This window comes from Brassica napus, chromosome A7 (assembly GCF_020379485.1).
Source record: "Brassica napus cultivar Da-Ae chromosome A7, Da-Ae, whole genome shotgun sequence".
Taxonomy (NCBI): domain Eukaryota; kingdom Viridiplantae; phylum Streptophyta; class Magnoliopsida; order Brassicales; family Brassicaceae; genus Brassica; species Brassica napus.
The window spans coordinates 9,473,763-9,491,746 of NC_063440.1; the positions used below are offsets into that span (position 1 = coordinate 9,473,763).

General features: G+C 31.6%; 3 protein-coding genes across 6 annotated transcripts; 2 read left to right on the forward strand and 1 right to left on the reverse strand.

Annotated features, from left to right (window-relative positions):
• Positions 1-458: 458 nt before the first annotated feature.
• LOC125576113 lies at positions 459-1,720 on the reverse strand. Its single transcript, XM_048735484.1, has 2 exons — positions 1,122-1,720; positions 459-1,011 (listed from the first exon to the last, which is right to left on the reverse strand). Exons 1-2 carry the CDS (start codon positions 1,718-1,720, stop codon positions 459-461), a joined length of 1,152 nt encoding a protein of 383 aa, XP_048591441.1.
• A 203-nt stretch (positions 1,721-1,923) lies between these two features.
• On the forward strand, positions 1,924-4,504 carry LOC125576453 (WEB family protein At3g02930, chloroplastic-like). 3 transcript variants are annotated; one of them, XR_007314808.1, is made up of 3 exons: positions 1,924-3,014; positions 3,077-3,195; positions 3,269-4,504. XR_007314808.1 is itself a non-coding variant. In XM_048736586.1 (3 exons), exon 3 carries the CDS (start codon positions 3,514-3,516, stop codon positions 3,997-3,999), a length of 486 nt encoding a protein of 161 aa, XP_048592543.1. In that variant the 5' UTR covers positions 2,631-2,729; positions 2,801-3,195; positions 3,269-3,513; the 3' UTR covers positions 4,000-4,504. The 3 variants fall into 3 exon arrangements, 2 of the variants coding, with proteins under 2 accessions (XP_048592542.1, XP_048592543.1); XM_048736586.1 differs by having other exon boundaries at positions 2,631-2,729; positions 2,801-3,195; XM_048736585.1 differs by having other exon boundaries at positions 1,924-3,195.
• Positions 4,505-13,819: 9,315 nt separating this feature from the next.
• On the forward strand, positions 13,820-15,741 carry LOC125576452 (uncharacterized protein At4g15970-like). Of its 2 annotated transcripts, none has more exons than XM_048736582.1 (3): positions 13,820-14,297; positions 14,574-14,954; positions 15,123-15,741. In XM_048736582.1, the coding sequence occupies exons 1-3, from the start codon at positions 14,049-14,051 to the stop codon at positions 15,627-15,629; spliced, it is 1,137 nt and encodes a 378-aa protein (XP_048592539.1). In that variant the 5' UTR covers positions 13,820-14,048; the 3' UTR covers positions 15,630-15,741. The 2 variants fall into 2 exon arrangements, with proteins under 2 accessions (XP_048592539.1, XP_048592540.1); XM_048736583.1 differs by having other exon boundaries at positions 14,580-14,954.
• The last annotated feature ends 2,243 nt before the right edge of the window (positions 15,742-17,984 follow it).

Consider the following 17,984-nt stretch of genomic DNA (forward strand, 5'->3'; position numbering starts at 1 on the left):
ATGACATTATTAAATAAAATAATTAAATTAATTATGTATTTTTGTTAATTTTATAAATTATAATGCTTTGTAAATGCTTCTATAAATGCTTTTCTAATAATTGTCGATTGGATAATGTAGAGCGTAATGCTAATGCTCTACCAATGAAGGCCTTGTGTTCCTATAATTGTTAGGCCACTAATGGACTCCGAAGCCCAACTAATGGACTCCGAAGCCCATATTAAAATTATATCAGCCATTAACTGTTTAGGCGACTAGGTAAAATTCAGTCTCCCCTGGGACGATGAACCATTGCTCACAGCTGCTATAAATATCATGTTTCAGTTAAACTCTTCATCTCCCTTATCTCTTGACCCCCCTGTCTCCACTTCGATGATGATCTATCTGTTACTCTGTCAAACGTTACAATGAGTATGCCGTGAACTTCCAAAAATGGAGACAGGTAAAGAGTTGGAAGTTCACGGCGTACTCATTGTAACGTTTGACAGAGTAACAGATAGATCATCATCGAAGTGGAGACAGGGGGGGTCAAGTGATAAGGGAGATGAAGAGTTTAACTGAAACATGATATTTATAGCAGCTGTGAGCAATGGTTCATCGTCCCCGTCCCGGTCCCGAACGTGTAGTCTCAGCGGAGAGAACTTACCAAAAATGGCTAGTCTCATGTTGTGGTTCATGATGAAGTTTTTTATTGCAAGGGCATCTCCATGAATGTCAGTAATCCAATTACACTTCTCATATGTTTCTTGATTTGTTTCCACATTCCTTGCTGCACAAATATTTTTCAGAGCGAGATTGAGAGTATGAACAACACATGATGTCCAATAGATGTGAGGAAACCTCCCCTCAATAAGGTCTCCAGCAGCCTTACAATTTGAAGCATTATCAGTGATGACTTGTACAACATTTTGATCACCCACTTGATGAATAACTTCTTCCAACAATTTAGCAATGAAGAATTTATCTTTTACCTCCCCGAAACAATTCTCAGCCTTGAGAAACATAGGACCACTTCCAAAAGTAGCTAGGAAATTAATCAGAGGCTTTCTTACAGGATCGCTCCAACCATCACTCACAATCGTCACCCTTTTTCCTTCCATGTCGATTTCAGTGGCACTAACAACTTCTCAACATTGCTCTTCTCTTGCTGCAACAAAGTTGTTCGGAGTTTATTATAACTTGGAGGCACATACCCATCAAGTTTGCTGGCAGCAGCAAACTGATAAGACCAATGATAGCTAGGATTTCTTGCAAGATTGAATGGCACACCTCCTGTATAAAACATCCTTGCAATTTCTTGATCCAACTGATCTCTAGCTTGAATACCAAATGATGCAACAATTGGTGAAATACAAGATTTCCTCTTCTTAGAAACAGATTCACACGGTAATGGAACTGCTCTACGTCCCGACAAAGATTTCTTCAGCTCAAATTCATTTTCCAACTTCGGCATTTCAAGCTTGTCAGTCATTGTTGATCTTCTACAGATCGAAATCCCCTGCCCTTTCAGTGCAAGTAAATGCGCTTTGACTCTAGAATATGATCCTTGTCGAACCTCATCACAAAAACTGCACTTAAATCTCCATGTTCCTCCTGTTGCTCCTAGCTTCTCCAGCTTAGTTACATAATTCCATAGTGGTGGTTCTTCTTTTTCTTTTTCTTCTTTTTCTTCTTCTTTTTCACCAGAGCTACTACCACCAATTTCAGTTTGAGAATTCATCTTCTTTATCTACAGGAAATCACAGAAAACATATGATAGATTTATAAACTGACAGTCACATCTTTTTATAAAAAACACAGAAACATTGTATATGAATTACAAGAAGGTGTTTCAAAAAAAAAAAAAAAGATTACAAGAAGAAGGTAAAGAAAATGCTTACGTGTTTTGTTGCTTGAGATATAAACAACAAAGAGACAAGAAGGGAAGGAAAGTGCTTATGTGTTCTGTTGCTGATATATCAGCAGAGAGAGAATGGTCGGGATCCTTTAGTTTCAAAGAGAAAGAAGAAGATGGAAGTGCAAGAGACTGAGAGTGGAAGAATCGAAGAGACATAGACTATTATTTTTTTTAATTACAACTTCTGATCTTTTCAAAATTAATAGAGTAAACACATTAAACATTTATAACATATATGGTTTAATTTTTTACACTTCTTATAACACAAAAATTCATGGATACGTCTATTTTTCTGCAAAAACGTTTCCGGAACGTCTCCTTCTCTGCCCAAGCCCGTACCCGACTATTCTTGACGTCCCGGGTTCACCTCACACATATTGGGGACGTTTCCTATGCATACCCGAGACGTCCCCGTCCCCCAACGAACCCGGTACGTGAGACGGCACCAAGTTGGAGTACCCGTGCAACCTAGCTCTCGATCTCCCCCTCTTTACTCTTTACATCAAAATCTCAAGCCCTTCAAAAACACAAAACAGAGGGATCCCTAAAAATAGTTAGGGCTGAGTCGAGAACCAAATCTTATTCATTCTATCTGAGTTTCCTTTCCGTGGGACCTTTAATTCATCAAGAATGGCGTAGAAGACACTCCAAGACTAATAGATATGAAGACACTTCATAATGAAGGTAAGGTTATATAGTCTCAAACGTTTGAATTGTATATTACTCAAGAATATAATTTTATTATGCATCCGTTTGTAAAAGTCAATCCAGGACAACGGTTTTACCATGTCCAGTCAAAAATCCAAGTACCCTGTACTGCAGCTAGATTAAGGTAAGTATAGCTTTAGTTAGGAAGTTCTTGGTTCGGTATATTTTGTAAGAATTTACCTTACGCTAATGTAGGGAACTTCTTTCCGGACGATTATTTTGGCACTTGAATGATCGGCCTGTTACAGCACTATTTATTATCTAGAATACTTATATGGAAGGTCATTACTGGGTATCTATTGCCTGGATCTATCATTGGGCCAGGTGGGTTAAGCTTGTACAGTGAAATAGTCTTACATCAGCGTACGTTCTTCAAAGTTCCTCTTTGGCAACAGCTCTACTCCCATATGTACGAAAACTAATGTTTAATAGTTTCTGTAACGCTTTATAAAATATGTGTTTCAACCGCAGCTTAGGAGTTGCAGCATGAGAAGCTTTAACACGTGCTTGAGACAATGGAAGGGATTTAGAACAAGGAACATGTGCCAATTGGAGACCTTCACGTGTACTTCTCCAATTCAAATGACCAGGTTACTAATACTATTTTCCGCAAACTATTTGACTTAAAATAAGTCCCAACTAATGTCTCCTCAATTTTTTCAGTCAAGACCCATGAAGCTGCTGGTTTCCTGTGTAAAGCTCGGATCGTTGGTGTTCTCCAGCAAAATGGTTGGATCATTTGAGGGGAGTCAGGATCTTGAGAAATCAGAACTGATCTTGAGAAATCAGAACAGCTGCTGGAGACTGCGGAAGAGTTATTATCTAAGGTTGAGAAAGAGGCAAAGAAACTGAAGACTGAGCTTGAAACTGTCAAGGAGGAGAAGAAACATAGTTTAAAGAGAGAACAAATGCTATCGGAAGAGAAGAATAAGATCTTGTCAGAGCTGGAGAGGTCGAAAGAGGAAGAGGAGAAGAGTGAGATAGCTATGCAAAGTTTAGCTTCAGCATTGCACCAAGAAGCAAGCAAGTTGAAAGAAACGTTGTTGAGCCTAGGTTGTCAGGACTATGAGACACATATAGAAGATCTGAAGCTGGTCATCAAATCAACAAACTTGAAATACGAGAAGACACTTCACGAGGTGGAAATAACCAAGAAACAGTTTGAGAGCTCAATGGTGGATTGGGAGATGAGAGAAGCCGGTTTGGTGAACCACGTGAAGAAGTTTGATGAAGAGGTTTCTTCAATGGGGAAAGAAATGAACAGGTTGGGTAATTTGGTGAAAAGGGCAATGGAAGAAGCTGCTGCAGCATTGAAGAAAGAATCTGAGATGAAAGATGATCTTAAAGATGTGGAAGATGAGGTGATTTATCTTCAGGAATTATTTTGTTCATAATTATATGTATATTATCTAATTTTGAGCAATAAGCATCATTAATATAAATCAATACCATTAAAAGAAGATCATTCACTTAATGAAAATTACACTTTCTCAAAAATACCCTTATTTTTACAAAGGATGAAAAAAATTCATTAACGGCATTTAAGTCTTTTGGTTTTGGGCCTACATATACACCTAAATAGATCTATAAATAATGGGCCTATATATATTTAAAAGATATACTAATTTTAAATATAATATATGTATAAATATATTACGAACTATAAATAAATTAGCAAACATGAAAATATCATTTTCTTAAATATACATATCAATATTCAAAACAGATCATTTGAATATTATACATTTTTTCAATACAAATCAAAATCCTATATCCTATACCATATATCATATACATATTTGAATATCATTTTTCCATTTATAATGTCATTTTATACATAATATTGATATGACAATTACGAGTGTTCAAGAAAATTTTAAAAACTATATTAAAATTAATTTTTAAATATAAAATAAAAACACAAACTTATAATAGGTTATTAATGACGAAAATAAACTAATATTGTCATATCAATAAGTTTTTTGTATTATCATTTTTTATTTGGATAACATAATAAAATTTTATCAAATTCTAAGGAATCACTAATTATGTAATATTAATAAATATATGAGTAATTTAATCAATTTAAAAAAAAATTACTATTAAATATTTTGTAATCGGATCAATGGTATCAGATTGCAGGTTAATAGTGAGTTTTTGGATTTTTACCTGGTTATATCAGATTTTTAATTAACGAATTTTTCATTAAATCCGAACCGGATTATATACAATATATCGGGTCTATAGGTCCAACCATAAATCTAAGTCAGATATAAAAACAAATCTTAAAACTCAAACATTATCATAGAACAACTACATATTTCAAAAAATACCATATTTTGAAGAGAAAAAAAATGATAATCAATACCATTAAAAGAGGATCATTCACTTAATGAAAATTACACTTTCTCAAAAATACCCTTATTTTTACAAAGGATGAAAAAAATTCATTAATGGCATTTAAGTCTTTTGGTTTTGGGCCTACATATACACCTAAATAGATCTATAAATAATGGGCCTATATATATTTAAAAGATATACTAATTTTAAATATAATATATGTATAAATATATTACGAACTATAAATAAATTAGCAAACATGAAAATATCATTTTCTTAAATATACATATCAATATTCAAAACAGATCATTTGAATATTATACATTTTTTCAATACAAATCAAAATCCTATATCCTATACCATATATCATATACATATTTGAATATCATTTTTCCATTTATAATGTCATTTTATACATAATATTGATATGACAATTACGAGTGTTCAAGAAAATTTTAAAAACTATATTAAAATTAATTTTTAAATCTAAAATAAAAACACAAACTTATAATAGGTTATTAATGACGAAAATAAACTAATATTGTCATATCAATAAGTTTTTTGTATTATCATTTTTATTTGGATAACATAATAAAATTTTATCAAATTCTAAGGAATCACTAATTATGTAATATTAATAAATATATGAGTAATTTAATCAATTTAAAAAAAATTACTATTAAATATTTTGTAATCGGATCAATGGTATCAGATTGCAGGTTAATAGTGAGTTTTTGGATTCTTACCTGGTTATATCAGATTTTTAATTAACGAATTTTTCATTAAATCCGAACCGGATTATATACAATGTATCGGGTCTATAGGTCCAACCATAAATCTAAGTCAGATATGAAAACAAATCTTAAAACTCAAACATTATCATAGAACAACTACATATTTCAAAAAATACCATATTTTGAAGAGAAAAAAAATGATAATCAATACCATTAAAAGAGGATCATTCACTTAATGAAAATTACACTTTCTCAAAAATACCCTTATTTTTACAAAGGATGAAAAAAATTCATTAATGGCATTTAAGTCTTTTGGTTTTGGGCCTACATATACACCTAAATAGATCTATAAATAATGGGCCTATATATATTTAAAAGATATACTAATTTTAAATATAATATATGTATAAATATATTACGAACTATAAATAAATTAGCAAACATGAAAATATCATTTTCTTAAATATACATATCAATATTCAAAACAGATCATTTGAATATTATACATTTTTTCAATACAAATCAAAATCCTATATCCTATACCATATATCATATACATATTTGAATATCATTTTTCCATTTATAATGTCATTTTATACATAATATTGATATGACAATTACGAGTGTTCAAGAAAATTTTAAAAACTATATTAAAATTAATTTTTAAATCTAAAATAAAAACACAAACTTATAATAGGTTATTAATGACGAAAATAAACTAATATTGTCATATCAATAAGTTTTTTGTATTATCATTTTTTATTTGGATAACATAATAAAATTTTATCAAATTCTAAGGAATCACTAATTATGTAATATTAATAAATATATGAGTAATTTAATCAATTTAAAAAAAAATTACTATTAAATATTTTGTAATCGGATCAATGGTATCAGATTGCAGGTTAATAGTGAGTTTTTGGATTTTTACCTGGTTATATCAGATTTTTAATTAACGAATTTTTCATTAAATCCGAACCGGATTATATACAATGTATCAGGTCTATAGGTCCAACCATAAATCTAAGTCAGATATGAAAACAAATCTTAAAACTCAAACATTATCATAGAACAACTACATATTTCAAAAAATACAATATTTTGAAGAGAAAAAAAATGATAATCAATACCATTAAAAGAGGATCATTCACTTAATGAAAATTACACTTTCTCAAAAATACCCTTATTTTTACAAAGGATGAAAAAAATTCATTAATGGCATTTAAGTCTTTTGGTTTTGGGCCTACATATACACCTAAATAGATCTATAAATAATGGGCCTATATATATTTAAAAGATATACTAATTTTAAATATAATATATGTATAAATATATTACGAACTATAAATAAATTAGCAAACATGAAAATATCATTTTCTTAAATATACATATCAATATTCAAAACAGATCATTTGAATATTATACATTTTTTCAATACAAATCAAAATCCTATATCCTATACCATATATCATATACATATTTGAATATCATTTTTCCATTTATAATGTCATTTTATACATAATATTGATATGACAATTACGAGTGTTCAAGAAAATTTTAAAAACTATATTAAAATTAATTTTTAAATCTAAAATAAAAACACAAACTTATAATAGGTTATTAATGACGAAAATAAACTAATATTGTCATATCAATAAGTTTTTTGTATTATCATTTTTTATTTGGATAACATAATAAAATTTTATCAAATTCTAAGGAATCACTAATTATGTAATATTAATAAATATATGAGTAATTTAATCAATTTTAAAAAAAAATTACTATTAAATATTTTGTAATCGGATCAATGGTATCAGATTGCAGGTTAATAGTGAGTTTTTGGATTTTTACCTGGTTATATCAGATTTTTAATTAACGAATTTTTCATTAAATCCGAACCGGATTATATACAATGTATCGGGTCTATAGGTCCAACCATAAATCTAAGTCAGATATGAAAACAAATCTTAAAACTCAAACATTATCATAGAACAACTACATATTTCAAAAAATACCATATTTTGAAGAGAAAAAAAATGATAAAACCCTAAAAACTCAATTGTTATGGTTCGAAACAAAAATAATGGTAATTTGCAAATCAGTTTTCGATTAATAAATAAAAAACAAACAAACCCGCGCTTTCTAAGCGCGGGTCAAAATCTAGTATTTAATTAAAATTAGATTAGTTTATGCTCTGTTCGAAAATGCACGGCCGCAACGACGGTAATCAGAGCATAACCATGGCGAATTGGAGCAAATTGGAATTTCAAAACAGAGGACCGAGTTGTTATATATAGATATGTATCATATTAATTAGTTAATAAGCTGCTACTAAAAACATTTCCAAAGCACCAAATATTCATATAATTTTTAATTATACAATATCTATACTATTAAAACGTAATCTTTAACAGGATTTTACCTTTAGTTTTAGAGTTATTTACAAGAGAATGTCACTCATAAATTTATGCATATCTTAACTAATTAATATCAACCAATTAATTTAGGAAATATTCTAAAACTTAAAAACCAAATAAATTAATTATATTCTCTCTTTTATTATTTCCTTTTTAAACGTACCACTATATTTATTATCCTAAAAAATATCACAGCAATTTTAAAAAACAATCTTATTCATTATAACTTCTTATATAATATTGTTTTCCAATTTAAAGTTTTTAATAACACAAAACTAAACAATATAGGGAAATTGCCACAAATACCACATTCATAGTACCACTTTTCATGTTTATACTAACCACTTTTATCCTCACTTTTAATGAAATGTAAAATACAATTATATCCTTAGGGTTAACTAATCTAGACTTAGGGTTTAGAGTTGAGGGGTGGGGTAGGGTTTTTGGAAAGTGAAATTTATGATTCTAATAAATATATAAATACTTAAAAAATATATAAAAAATTTTAAAAAATAGTTTCAAACATAATTTTCGTCTTTCCAAAAGAAATTTGAAAAAAAAAAATAAAAAATAAAAAAGTAAAAAAAATAATGTAATTTTTTTTTATGTTTTTCAATTTTTTTTATTGTTTTTTATTGTTTTTATTGTTTTTTATTTTTTATTTTTTTTTATTTTTTTAATTTTTTTTAAATTTTTTAAATTTTTATTTTTTTTTATTATATTTTTTTATTATTTTTATTTAAATAATAATTTATTATATATATAAATAACAAGGGCATAAGAGTCTTTTACCACTTAAAAAATAATGTATTTTTGAAAATGTCTCATTAGTGGTGGTAAAAATGAAAAGTGATACCATGAAAGTGGTAAATATGTAATTTCCCCAACAATATATATATATATATATATTTTTTTTTTAAATGATAAAAATTATTAAGTTTAAAATTTTTGAAAATGAAAATTCAGTATGTATAATTGATATTATAAATATGTCAGAAATACCAAAATATGTAAAACAAAATTCAATAAAAAATTTATTAATCTGTATAAAATCCCTTAACTAAACACATCAATAACATTTTGGGGATATGTTTGAGCAAAATTATATTTGAAGGAAGTATTGTCAAATATATTTTTATCATTAAAAACAATATACAGTTTTAAGACATTAAAAATTATTTAAATTAATGGAAGACGAGTCTAAATAAACAAATTATACTATTTTGATACTTATATATGTATATTTATATAAAACTTTATATAAATTTAGAAAATTTATTGTTTGGAAAATTTATAATATACACAAATTATATATGTTAACATATGCTATATATGGGTTACATACGAAATCGTTGGAGTTTTTTGTTCAGCCACAGATCTAGGTCGGATATGGAAACACTTTTTGAAACTCAAAACAACTTTTTTCTTTTTTTTAAGAAAATGTTATAAATTCATGCATATTTTATCAAAATTATTAGCAGAAAATTTAAATCAGTTATAAGAAAACACATAGCAAATAAATCTTTCAAAAATTCTTAAGAATATCATTTCTTATCTCTCTTTTCTTTTCTTAAAAAAATACGAATCTAACTGACTTCAATATTCTCACTAGAGATGATCAAAGCTTCAGAGTTAGTTAGACTAATTTTGGTTAAAATCTTATATAGATCATATTTCCATATGTATCTGAATATGCATCTGTTGAAATTGATAAACAATTGTAAAATTTTAACTAACATCACAAAATATTTGGAAATAAAATGTTACACGTTCATCAGATGACATACAAACTTCTAACATCTAGAGTAAAAAAATATAGGACTGGATTATTTGTTAATGATATATTCAAGTTGCAAGAAAACATAACATTAGTGTTTTGATAGTTTACATATTAAACTTTCTATATAATCAAATGTACGACGCTGAACATCAATATGTGGACACAATTGGTAAGAGCATAAGACAGATCAAACCGCATGATAGCAATACCTCATTATTGCATCATATATGATATATAATTCATACATGAATTAAAGAAAACATTTTACTACCAGACGAAAACTTTTTTTTTTTAACTTAAGTTAAGGGGACAAAGGATTGATGATAACAATACGAAGAGAGCAAATAATGGAGAGACTTTTTATTCTGCTTTTCTCGATCTGCCATGATTGATTATGATTCTTGAGACTAAGCTTACTTATTATACTGAATCGAATAGTCTTAAAGAGAAAGGAACGTTGTTTCTTTAACATTAATTATTGGACTTTGTGCGTTTGATTATCACATAATGATTAACCTATAAAAAAGCATATATAGTTTGTTGGAATAACCTTGAAGATAGCTTAGGGAACAAGCTAACCTAATCCTAATTGAGTTGTAATGTTATAAAGGATTAGGAAATATGAAATATGGAAAAGATATAATTCCTAATAAGATTAAGAGTTACCTAGTTCCTATATAAGGATATGCATATGTGTTTGCATAATGTGTGAGCTTTTGAATTGTGATTTGTGATTTGAGAACTTTGTGAATGATTAATAAGAGAGGGACTTCTTGTTATAAGTTTGATTGAGTGATTCTATATTTGGTGTCAGAGCCATACAATCAAGGTTCGAAACAATGGAAGAAGTGAAAGAAGAAACCACGATGAAAACCAAGGAGGGCGGCCCCTCATCGATCAAATTCCCGATGCTAACTTCCTCCAACTACACAGTATGGGCTATGAGAATGAAAATAGCCCTAAAAGTTAATAAAGTGTGGGAAACTATTGACCCCGGGACCAAAACCGAGGAAAAGAATAATTTGGCTATTGCCTTATTATTCCAATACATACCCAAGGCTTTAACCCTACAAGTTGGTGACTTAGATACGGCCAAAGCAGTATGGGATGCTATAAAAGCAAGACACGTTGGAGCTGAAAGAGTACGAGAAGCACGACTACAAACTCTCATGGCAGAGTTTGATCGCATCAAGATGAAAGATGAAGATACCATTGATGCCTTTGTTGGGAAGTTATCGGAAATATCTTCAAAATCTGCTTCCCTAGGAGAGATTATAGAAGAATCAAAAATCGTGAAAAAATTTCTCAAGAGCTTGCCAAGAAGAAAATATATTCACATTGTAGCATCGCTAGAACAAGTACTTGATTTAAACTCAACCAGCTTTAAAGACATTGTGGGTCGTTTGAAAGCATACGAAGAACGGATAGGAGAAAATGAGGATGATGAACAAAACGATCAAAGTAAACTACTATACGCTAACTCAGAAACGCAAGAACAGTACGGTGGAGCTAGAGGTCGAGGACGAGGAGGAAGATCTAACTCGTGGAGAGGAGGACGAGGTCGTGGTAGGTATAACTCATTCCAGCAACAACGAGATGCATACCGACAAGCCAACCAGCGAGATGGACAACGTGACGCATCACACATTACTTGTTTCAAGTGCGACAAAATTGGTCATTACGCAAACGACTGTCCTGATAAACTACTCAAGCTTCAAGAGACGACAGAAAGAAAAGAAGAAGGCACCGAAGATGCAGACGAATTGATGATGCATGAGCTAGTTTATCTAAACGAAGAGAAGGTAAATCCAACCTTCTTTGACTCCGACCTAGATACTCAAAATTTGTGGTATCTCGACAACGGCGCAAGTAATCACATAAGCGGAAACCGAGCCTTTTTTCACCAACTCAACACTAAGATAACAGGCAAGGTCCGCTTCGGTGATGACTCACGCATGGATATTAAAGGAAAGGGTTCAATACAATTTGTGTTCGAAGGAGGAGCAAAGAAAGTCTTGAATGATGTATACTACATACCAAACTTGAGAAGTAACATCGTGTCTTTAGGCCAAGCAACCGAAGCAGGCTGTGAAGTACGAATGAAAGACAACATATTAATGTTACTTGATCGACAAGGACATGTAATGATCAAAACTGAGAGATCAAAGAATCGATTGTACAAAGTCATGCTCCAAGCCGACAACACTCAGTGCCTACAACTCAAGGCTTCAACACAATCAACCGTCTGGCACTCTCGACTCGGACATGTCAACACAGAAACAATGAAGATGATGATAAAGAAGGAACTAGTTGTTGGTATACCCAGCATCACCGTCGACAAAGAGATATGTGAATCTTGTTTCCGTGGGAAACAAACGAGACAGCCCTTCCCACAATTGACATCTTATCGCGCAAGTCAACCACTTGAACTCATTCACGGGGATCTTTGTGGACCAATAACCCCTGCGACTCCGGGACTAAAGCGTTATGTATTCGTACTCATCGACGACTACTCACGATATATGTGGACGATACTACTGAAAGAAAAGAGCGAAGCGTTTGAAAAATTTAAGAAATTTAAAATACTGGTCGAACAAGAAACGAAAGCTTTGATCAAGACACTTCGTACGGACCGAGGAGGAGAATTTACATCTCAGGAGTTCAAAGACTACTGCGAAAACAAAGGTATAAGCAGACACTTAACGGCACCGTATACTCCACAGCAGAACGGAGTTGTCGAGAGACGTAATCGAACATTGATGGAGATGACTAGGAGCATACTAAAACATATGGACGTACCAAATGAGTATTGGGGTGAAGCTGTGCGTCATGCAACGTATTTGATAAATAGAATAGCAACTCGATCTCTGGAAGGAAAAACCCCATATGAAGCCCTACGGCTTAGAAAACCAAACCTCAGTCACCTCAGAGTATTCGGCTGTGTATGTTACGCAATTACTGATGCAGCAGGAAGAAGAAAGCTTGATGATCGGTCTAGGATTCTTGTATTTTGAATAAAATGAGAAAAGTAAACTAGAAATATATGGTTAAGTATATTTATGTTTGGTTATCTTCGGATATCCATTTGGGTTCGAATATTACCGAAACTGGTAAAATAAGTAATTTGTTTTGTTGTTCTACAAGTAGATGATTTTTAGACCGAACCGGTGAATATATATTAGACAGACATTTATATTTTGAGTTTGCACTTATAACAGCTTGATATATTATATTTAAACACTAACCTGTTAGTATAGTTTGCCGGAAATTGTTTTTCAAAATTTTGATTTTTAGATATGTATCTGGAGTGAAACTAATTTTTCATAGATGTCCATTTTTTAAATTGACATTTATGTAATTCACCGGATTCATAGAAGAAGTTTTAAAGAAAAGTTAACTCATATCAATGAACAAAGACGATAACGAAATAACAATTTTATAGATATAGAAAATGAAATCACTTATGGAAAGTCAATAGTAAACAAATCGAGAGCATAAAACCTAATCACCTTTCTTCATTATATAGTCGATGTTGCCTATTTGGTTTTAGTGATTTATGTCATCCACAAAGCTTAATTTCTTTTTGTGCATATGACGTCTTAAAAATAATTAAAATGAAATGTAATATATTAACTCTTCAACAACGATGATATATTAAAAAAATCAACATTTGTATTCGTCATTTTATAATCGATAATGTAGTGTTGGAAAGTGTTAAAACCATTTAATAAACACATTATATAAAATCTCACCCTGCACATGCACGGAGGTTATCATCTAGTGTATGTTTATACATGAAATTGTTTATAGAAAAAAACAACTAATCTAACTCTGATTGCATTATTGGCATTGATCTACTTTTATAGGCCAGTCACAAAATATTATTTTCAAAGATGCAATCACTTGGCCACATAAATTATTATACATCAATTGAAATTTCCCCAAAATAGTTTGAGAACGTATAGAGACGCATCTTTTTCACTAGACTATTTATTCTAACATCTTTAATGCATATAGAGACACAAACGTAACAAACAATGTAGGATTGAATATACATTGTGACATTTGACACACGACAATGCCAATCAGGCTATAAGATAACACAGATGCATGTGAGAGGGAGAGAGATGTAGATTTAACTTATATGACTATATTTATATAGACATTAAAACATGATCACCTCTAAGAAAATAGCGGCGAGCTCTAGGCCGATGAAACAGACGCCGCTGCAGCTTCAAACGAAGTGTAGAGGGCTTAAATGGGTTGTTTTATTTGTTTTAATATTTTTCCTGTCTCTAGTTGTCTATCATTTTGCTTCACTTGCTCAGCCACAGCCTCTACCGCTCCCGCAGTCTTCCAGCTTTTATGCGTTTGTTCCGCCTCTGATCTCAGACAAAAAAAATTCTAACAACAATGATAACGTTAGTAACAATTTCATGTTCTAATGGATTACCATATTATCTAAACCATGTTCTGATTAACGTCATATGTTGCCACATTGACATTATACAAACTTCTACCATCGCTGATAACGTCGTAAGTAACCTAGTTTCATGTTTATGTTTGAAGTTATCGTACGAATGAGTTGCCTGCATTATACAAATTTAGAAGTTTTGTATAGAATATGGATCATACTTAGCATTTTCAATGGGTCGTCAGATAGTAACAGTTGGATGTGTATATAATATTATTATTAGGGACAGTTTGAGGCAGAAGATAGTAAAAATTTGGAAAGAATTCTAAGGGAAGCATCGATGGCGGAGAAGACCGTGATAGTGACGATGATGAATCAGGCTTATGCGGATCTAAACTCAACATTTGATGTGTTTCTCGAGGGCTTTCAAGTCGGTGATGGCACAGAGAAGTTGCTCCGTCACGTGCTCGTGGTGTGTTTGGACGAGAGAGCTTACTCACATTGCGTGGAGGTCTTTCCTCACCGTTGTTTCTTGCTGAGGACTACCGGCATTGATTTCTCAGGCGAGAGGCTGTTCACGGTGGGGGATTATCTCGAGATGATGTGGCGCCGAACCGAGTTCTTGGGTTCTTCGCTTAAGCTCGGATATAACTTCCTCTTCACGGTACCTCTCTAACCTAATCAAATGCGTTTTTGATATATTCTCGGTTATTTTAGTAACAAAAGCTACAGGGTTATAAACTAACTTGGTTATGTTGCTTCTTTGGTTTTTAATATACCACCCTTATGATTGTTTTCTTATATAATATCTTCCGGTATAAATTTTCTTTAGGACATGGATACAGTGTGGCTTCGAGATCCATTTCCTCGATTAATTCCGGATGTAGATTTTCAAATCGCTTGCGACCGCTTCAACGGAAATTCTAGCGATACCCGCAATTATGCCGATGGAGGATTCAAATTTGTCGTGGCGAACCACAGAACAATCGAGTTCTACAACTATTGGTATGAGTCCAGACTAAGATACCCTGGCAATAACGAGCAGGACGTAATTAACAAGATCAAAGGCAATAAATATCTCAACAAAATCGGACTCAAAATGAGGTTTCTAGACACGACACATGTCGGAAATTTCTGCCAACGAAACTGGGATATTACCAAAGTTTGTGTAATGCATGGGAATTGTTGCATTGGACAGGATAATAAGATAAAAGATTTAAGACAAGTTCTTGACGACTGGACGGCTTATTTTTCCAATGGAGACCGGGCAAGGGAGTTTCGTCAGCCGATGAATTGCTGGAGAAGTCTAAGGCGGCAGTATAATAAAGAGCGTGGTTAATTTATTTTTCTTGACGTTGTTGAAAGTAAATCAAAATAGCCAACGAGTTTTATGAATACCCGTAATGTAGGATAAAACATTATTTTGCTTTCAAGTAACGTGAATTAGAGCATATAGACGAAACACCTGAAAGAATGATACGCCAATAGCTCACAAAGAAACACATGTCACATCACAGGCAAACTAGATACTATCTAGCTAGCTATACTCAATTTCATAAAGTTGAGATCCTCTACATAGTCTTAAAAAAACTTTAAGTTCACTACACTTATCAAACTCTCCATGGTATGCTCCAAACCTTGGATTTCAACACTTTATAACCCACATATATAGACAAGCCCGTATAACGTTGATCAAGAGGGTAATTTTTATACAGCCTATACCCGCCTAATTTATCCATCTAGTTTATCAGTTTACTACTAGGCTGATTACAAAACATATTTTTGTCAATAAAACATGAATTTCTCAAACATAACATCAAATCAGACTATGAGACATTAAACCAATTCAGATGGTTAAGTACTAAAAGCTTCAGTGATGCATACCCCTTACACTCAAATGTCCATAATTTAAAATTTGATGTGATTCTTGTCAATTTCTATAGGCTGTATGTTGAAGTTACTGCAACCGGTGAAGTTTGCTATGATCTGAGCTAATGCTAAGGTGAGTTTTGGCTAAAGATTTTAGTTATATATAAGCCACAGATGGTAAACAGTAAAAGAAAAAAAGTCAAAGCAGAAAAAACAAAGATACAAGAATACTATAAGAGGTCTTACAAGAGCCTTTAAACTTAAACATACGAAAAGAGGAGTTCTGTGACACCCCAATTATTGAACAAGATAATCAGAGATAACAAAGTGCTTAAGCCAAAAGCTTAATAAAGATCAGACGAAACCTTCAAATGAGAAGTCATACTCACACTCTCACAGCCAAACTACCAAATCACCACCTATCCTCACTCTAGGTTAGCTAAGCTAAATTGCAGATTTTTTCTGCCTTTTACGGAGTTTCAGAGTCAGAGACTTTGTTTTTGATCGTTTTTGCCTTTCCCTAATGATGTTTAGGTCTCGGCTTGACTTGAGGTACAGGTACTTTGCATCGTTAACATTAAGATCATCTACATGGTCTACAAAGGTATAAACTCTATGACGGTTCTCATCATAGTATCCTCCAAGACCTTGGATTTGAACTCTTTGGAAAGTGTTCCTTTCTAGATTGAAATAGAAAACATAAAACGGTCTAGATTTTCTAGATGTATAGTTCATCGACAACACAATATGACCCATAGTGGTCACTCCAGCGACGGAAACACCGAGGAGATTAACGATTTTATCATCCCACAAAGTGTAGAATGTATATTTCGACCATTCTTAATTGTTTCTTAACATCTTCTAGAACCCACACATGCAACTCCAAGGTATTGCCATCACTATCATACTTCAGTTTCATCCCACCTAGTTTTTCCTTATAGTTTATTAAGATTAGCTAGCGCTACAAGTTAGTCTCAATATATTCCAGTTCCGGTGTGGAAAATATTGCGAAATTTGGTATGGTTTTCTCCGGTTACATTTTTTCCAAGATTCCATTTTACATCCGAGAGAGTGGATGGGTTAGTTGGGCTGAGAAATTTAGTTGCAAAAGTTATAATAAAGTGATTTGATCACTGTAACTATAAATTATTGATGTGTATATATATAATATTTTTTTTTCTGAGATTTTGTTGCAGTTATGTTGACTGTGAATATTTTAAAAGAGTATTTCTTAAATTCACTCCCTATGATAAACTTGTAAGTTTACCAACCAATAATAGTTTGTCACCTTATATTCAGTTTTGAAGAAAAATAATAATAAAAATTTGTCAAGTCATATTATGTTTACAAAACAAAAAAAAAGGTAAAAATAAATAAAAAATAGTGGTAGCTACAAAAAAAATATTTGTTTACTTTGATAATGCCGTCAGAAAAACACTAAACCCTAACCACTAAACATCAAACTTTTGGATAAACCTTAAATTCTTAGGTTAATTGTAAACCCTAGAGTTTTATTGATGGCGTTCACGGTGTAGTGTTTATGATTTAGTTCTTATTGTTTAGAATTTAATATTTAAGATTTATCTAAGGGTTTAGAATTTACCCAAAGATTTAATATTTAAGATTTAGGGTCTAGTGTTTTTTTGACGGTATTAACACTGTTAAAAAAACGGCGTTAACACTGTTAAAAAAATTCTTTTTTGGCAGCTACTACTATTTTTTTTTAAACTAAATATACAGTAACAAAATATTGTTGGTTGGTGAACCTGGTTCACCCTTTATATTTTAAACCTACAGGGTGAATCCAAGAAAAATCCATTTTAGC

What these genes read in the sequence shown, in the direction of transcription:
- LOC125576113 (XM_048735484.1), bottom strand. Translation starts at nt 1,720, where the DNA reads ATGAATTCTCAAACTGAAATTGGTGGTAGTAGCTCTGGTGAAAAAGAA. An exon ending in AAGAGCAATGTTGAGAAGTT is followed by an intron (nt 1,012 to 1,121) that starts GTTAGTGCCACT and finishes TACTTTTGGAAG; the next exon opens with TGGTCCTATGTTTCTCAAGG.
- LOC125576453 (XM_048736585.1), top strand. Translation starts at nt 3,514, where the DNA reads ATGCTATCGGAAGAGAAGAATAAGATCTTGTCAGAGCTGGAGAGGTCG.
- LOC125576452 (XM_048736582.1), top strand. Translation starts at nt 14,049, where the DNA reads ATGATCACCTCTAAGAAAATAGCGGCGAGCTCTAGGCCGATGAAACAG. An exon ending in ATTCTAACAACAATGATAAC is followed by an intron (nt 14,298 to 14,573) that starts GTTAGTAACAAT and finishes TATTATTATTAG; the next exon opens with GGACAGTTTGAGGCAGAAGA. An exon ending in GATATAACTTCCTCTTCACG is followed by an intron (nt 14,955 to 15,122) that starts GTACCTCTCTAA and finishes AATTTTCTTTAG; the next exon opens with GACATGGATACAGTGTGGCT.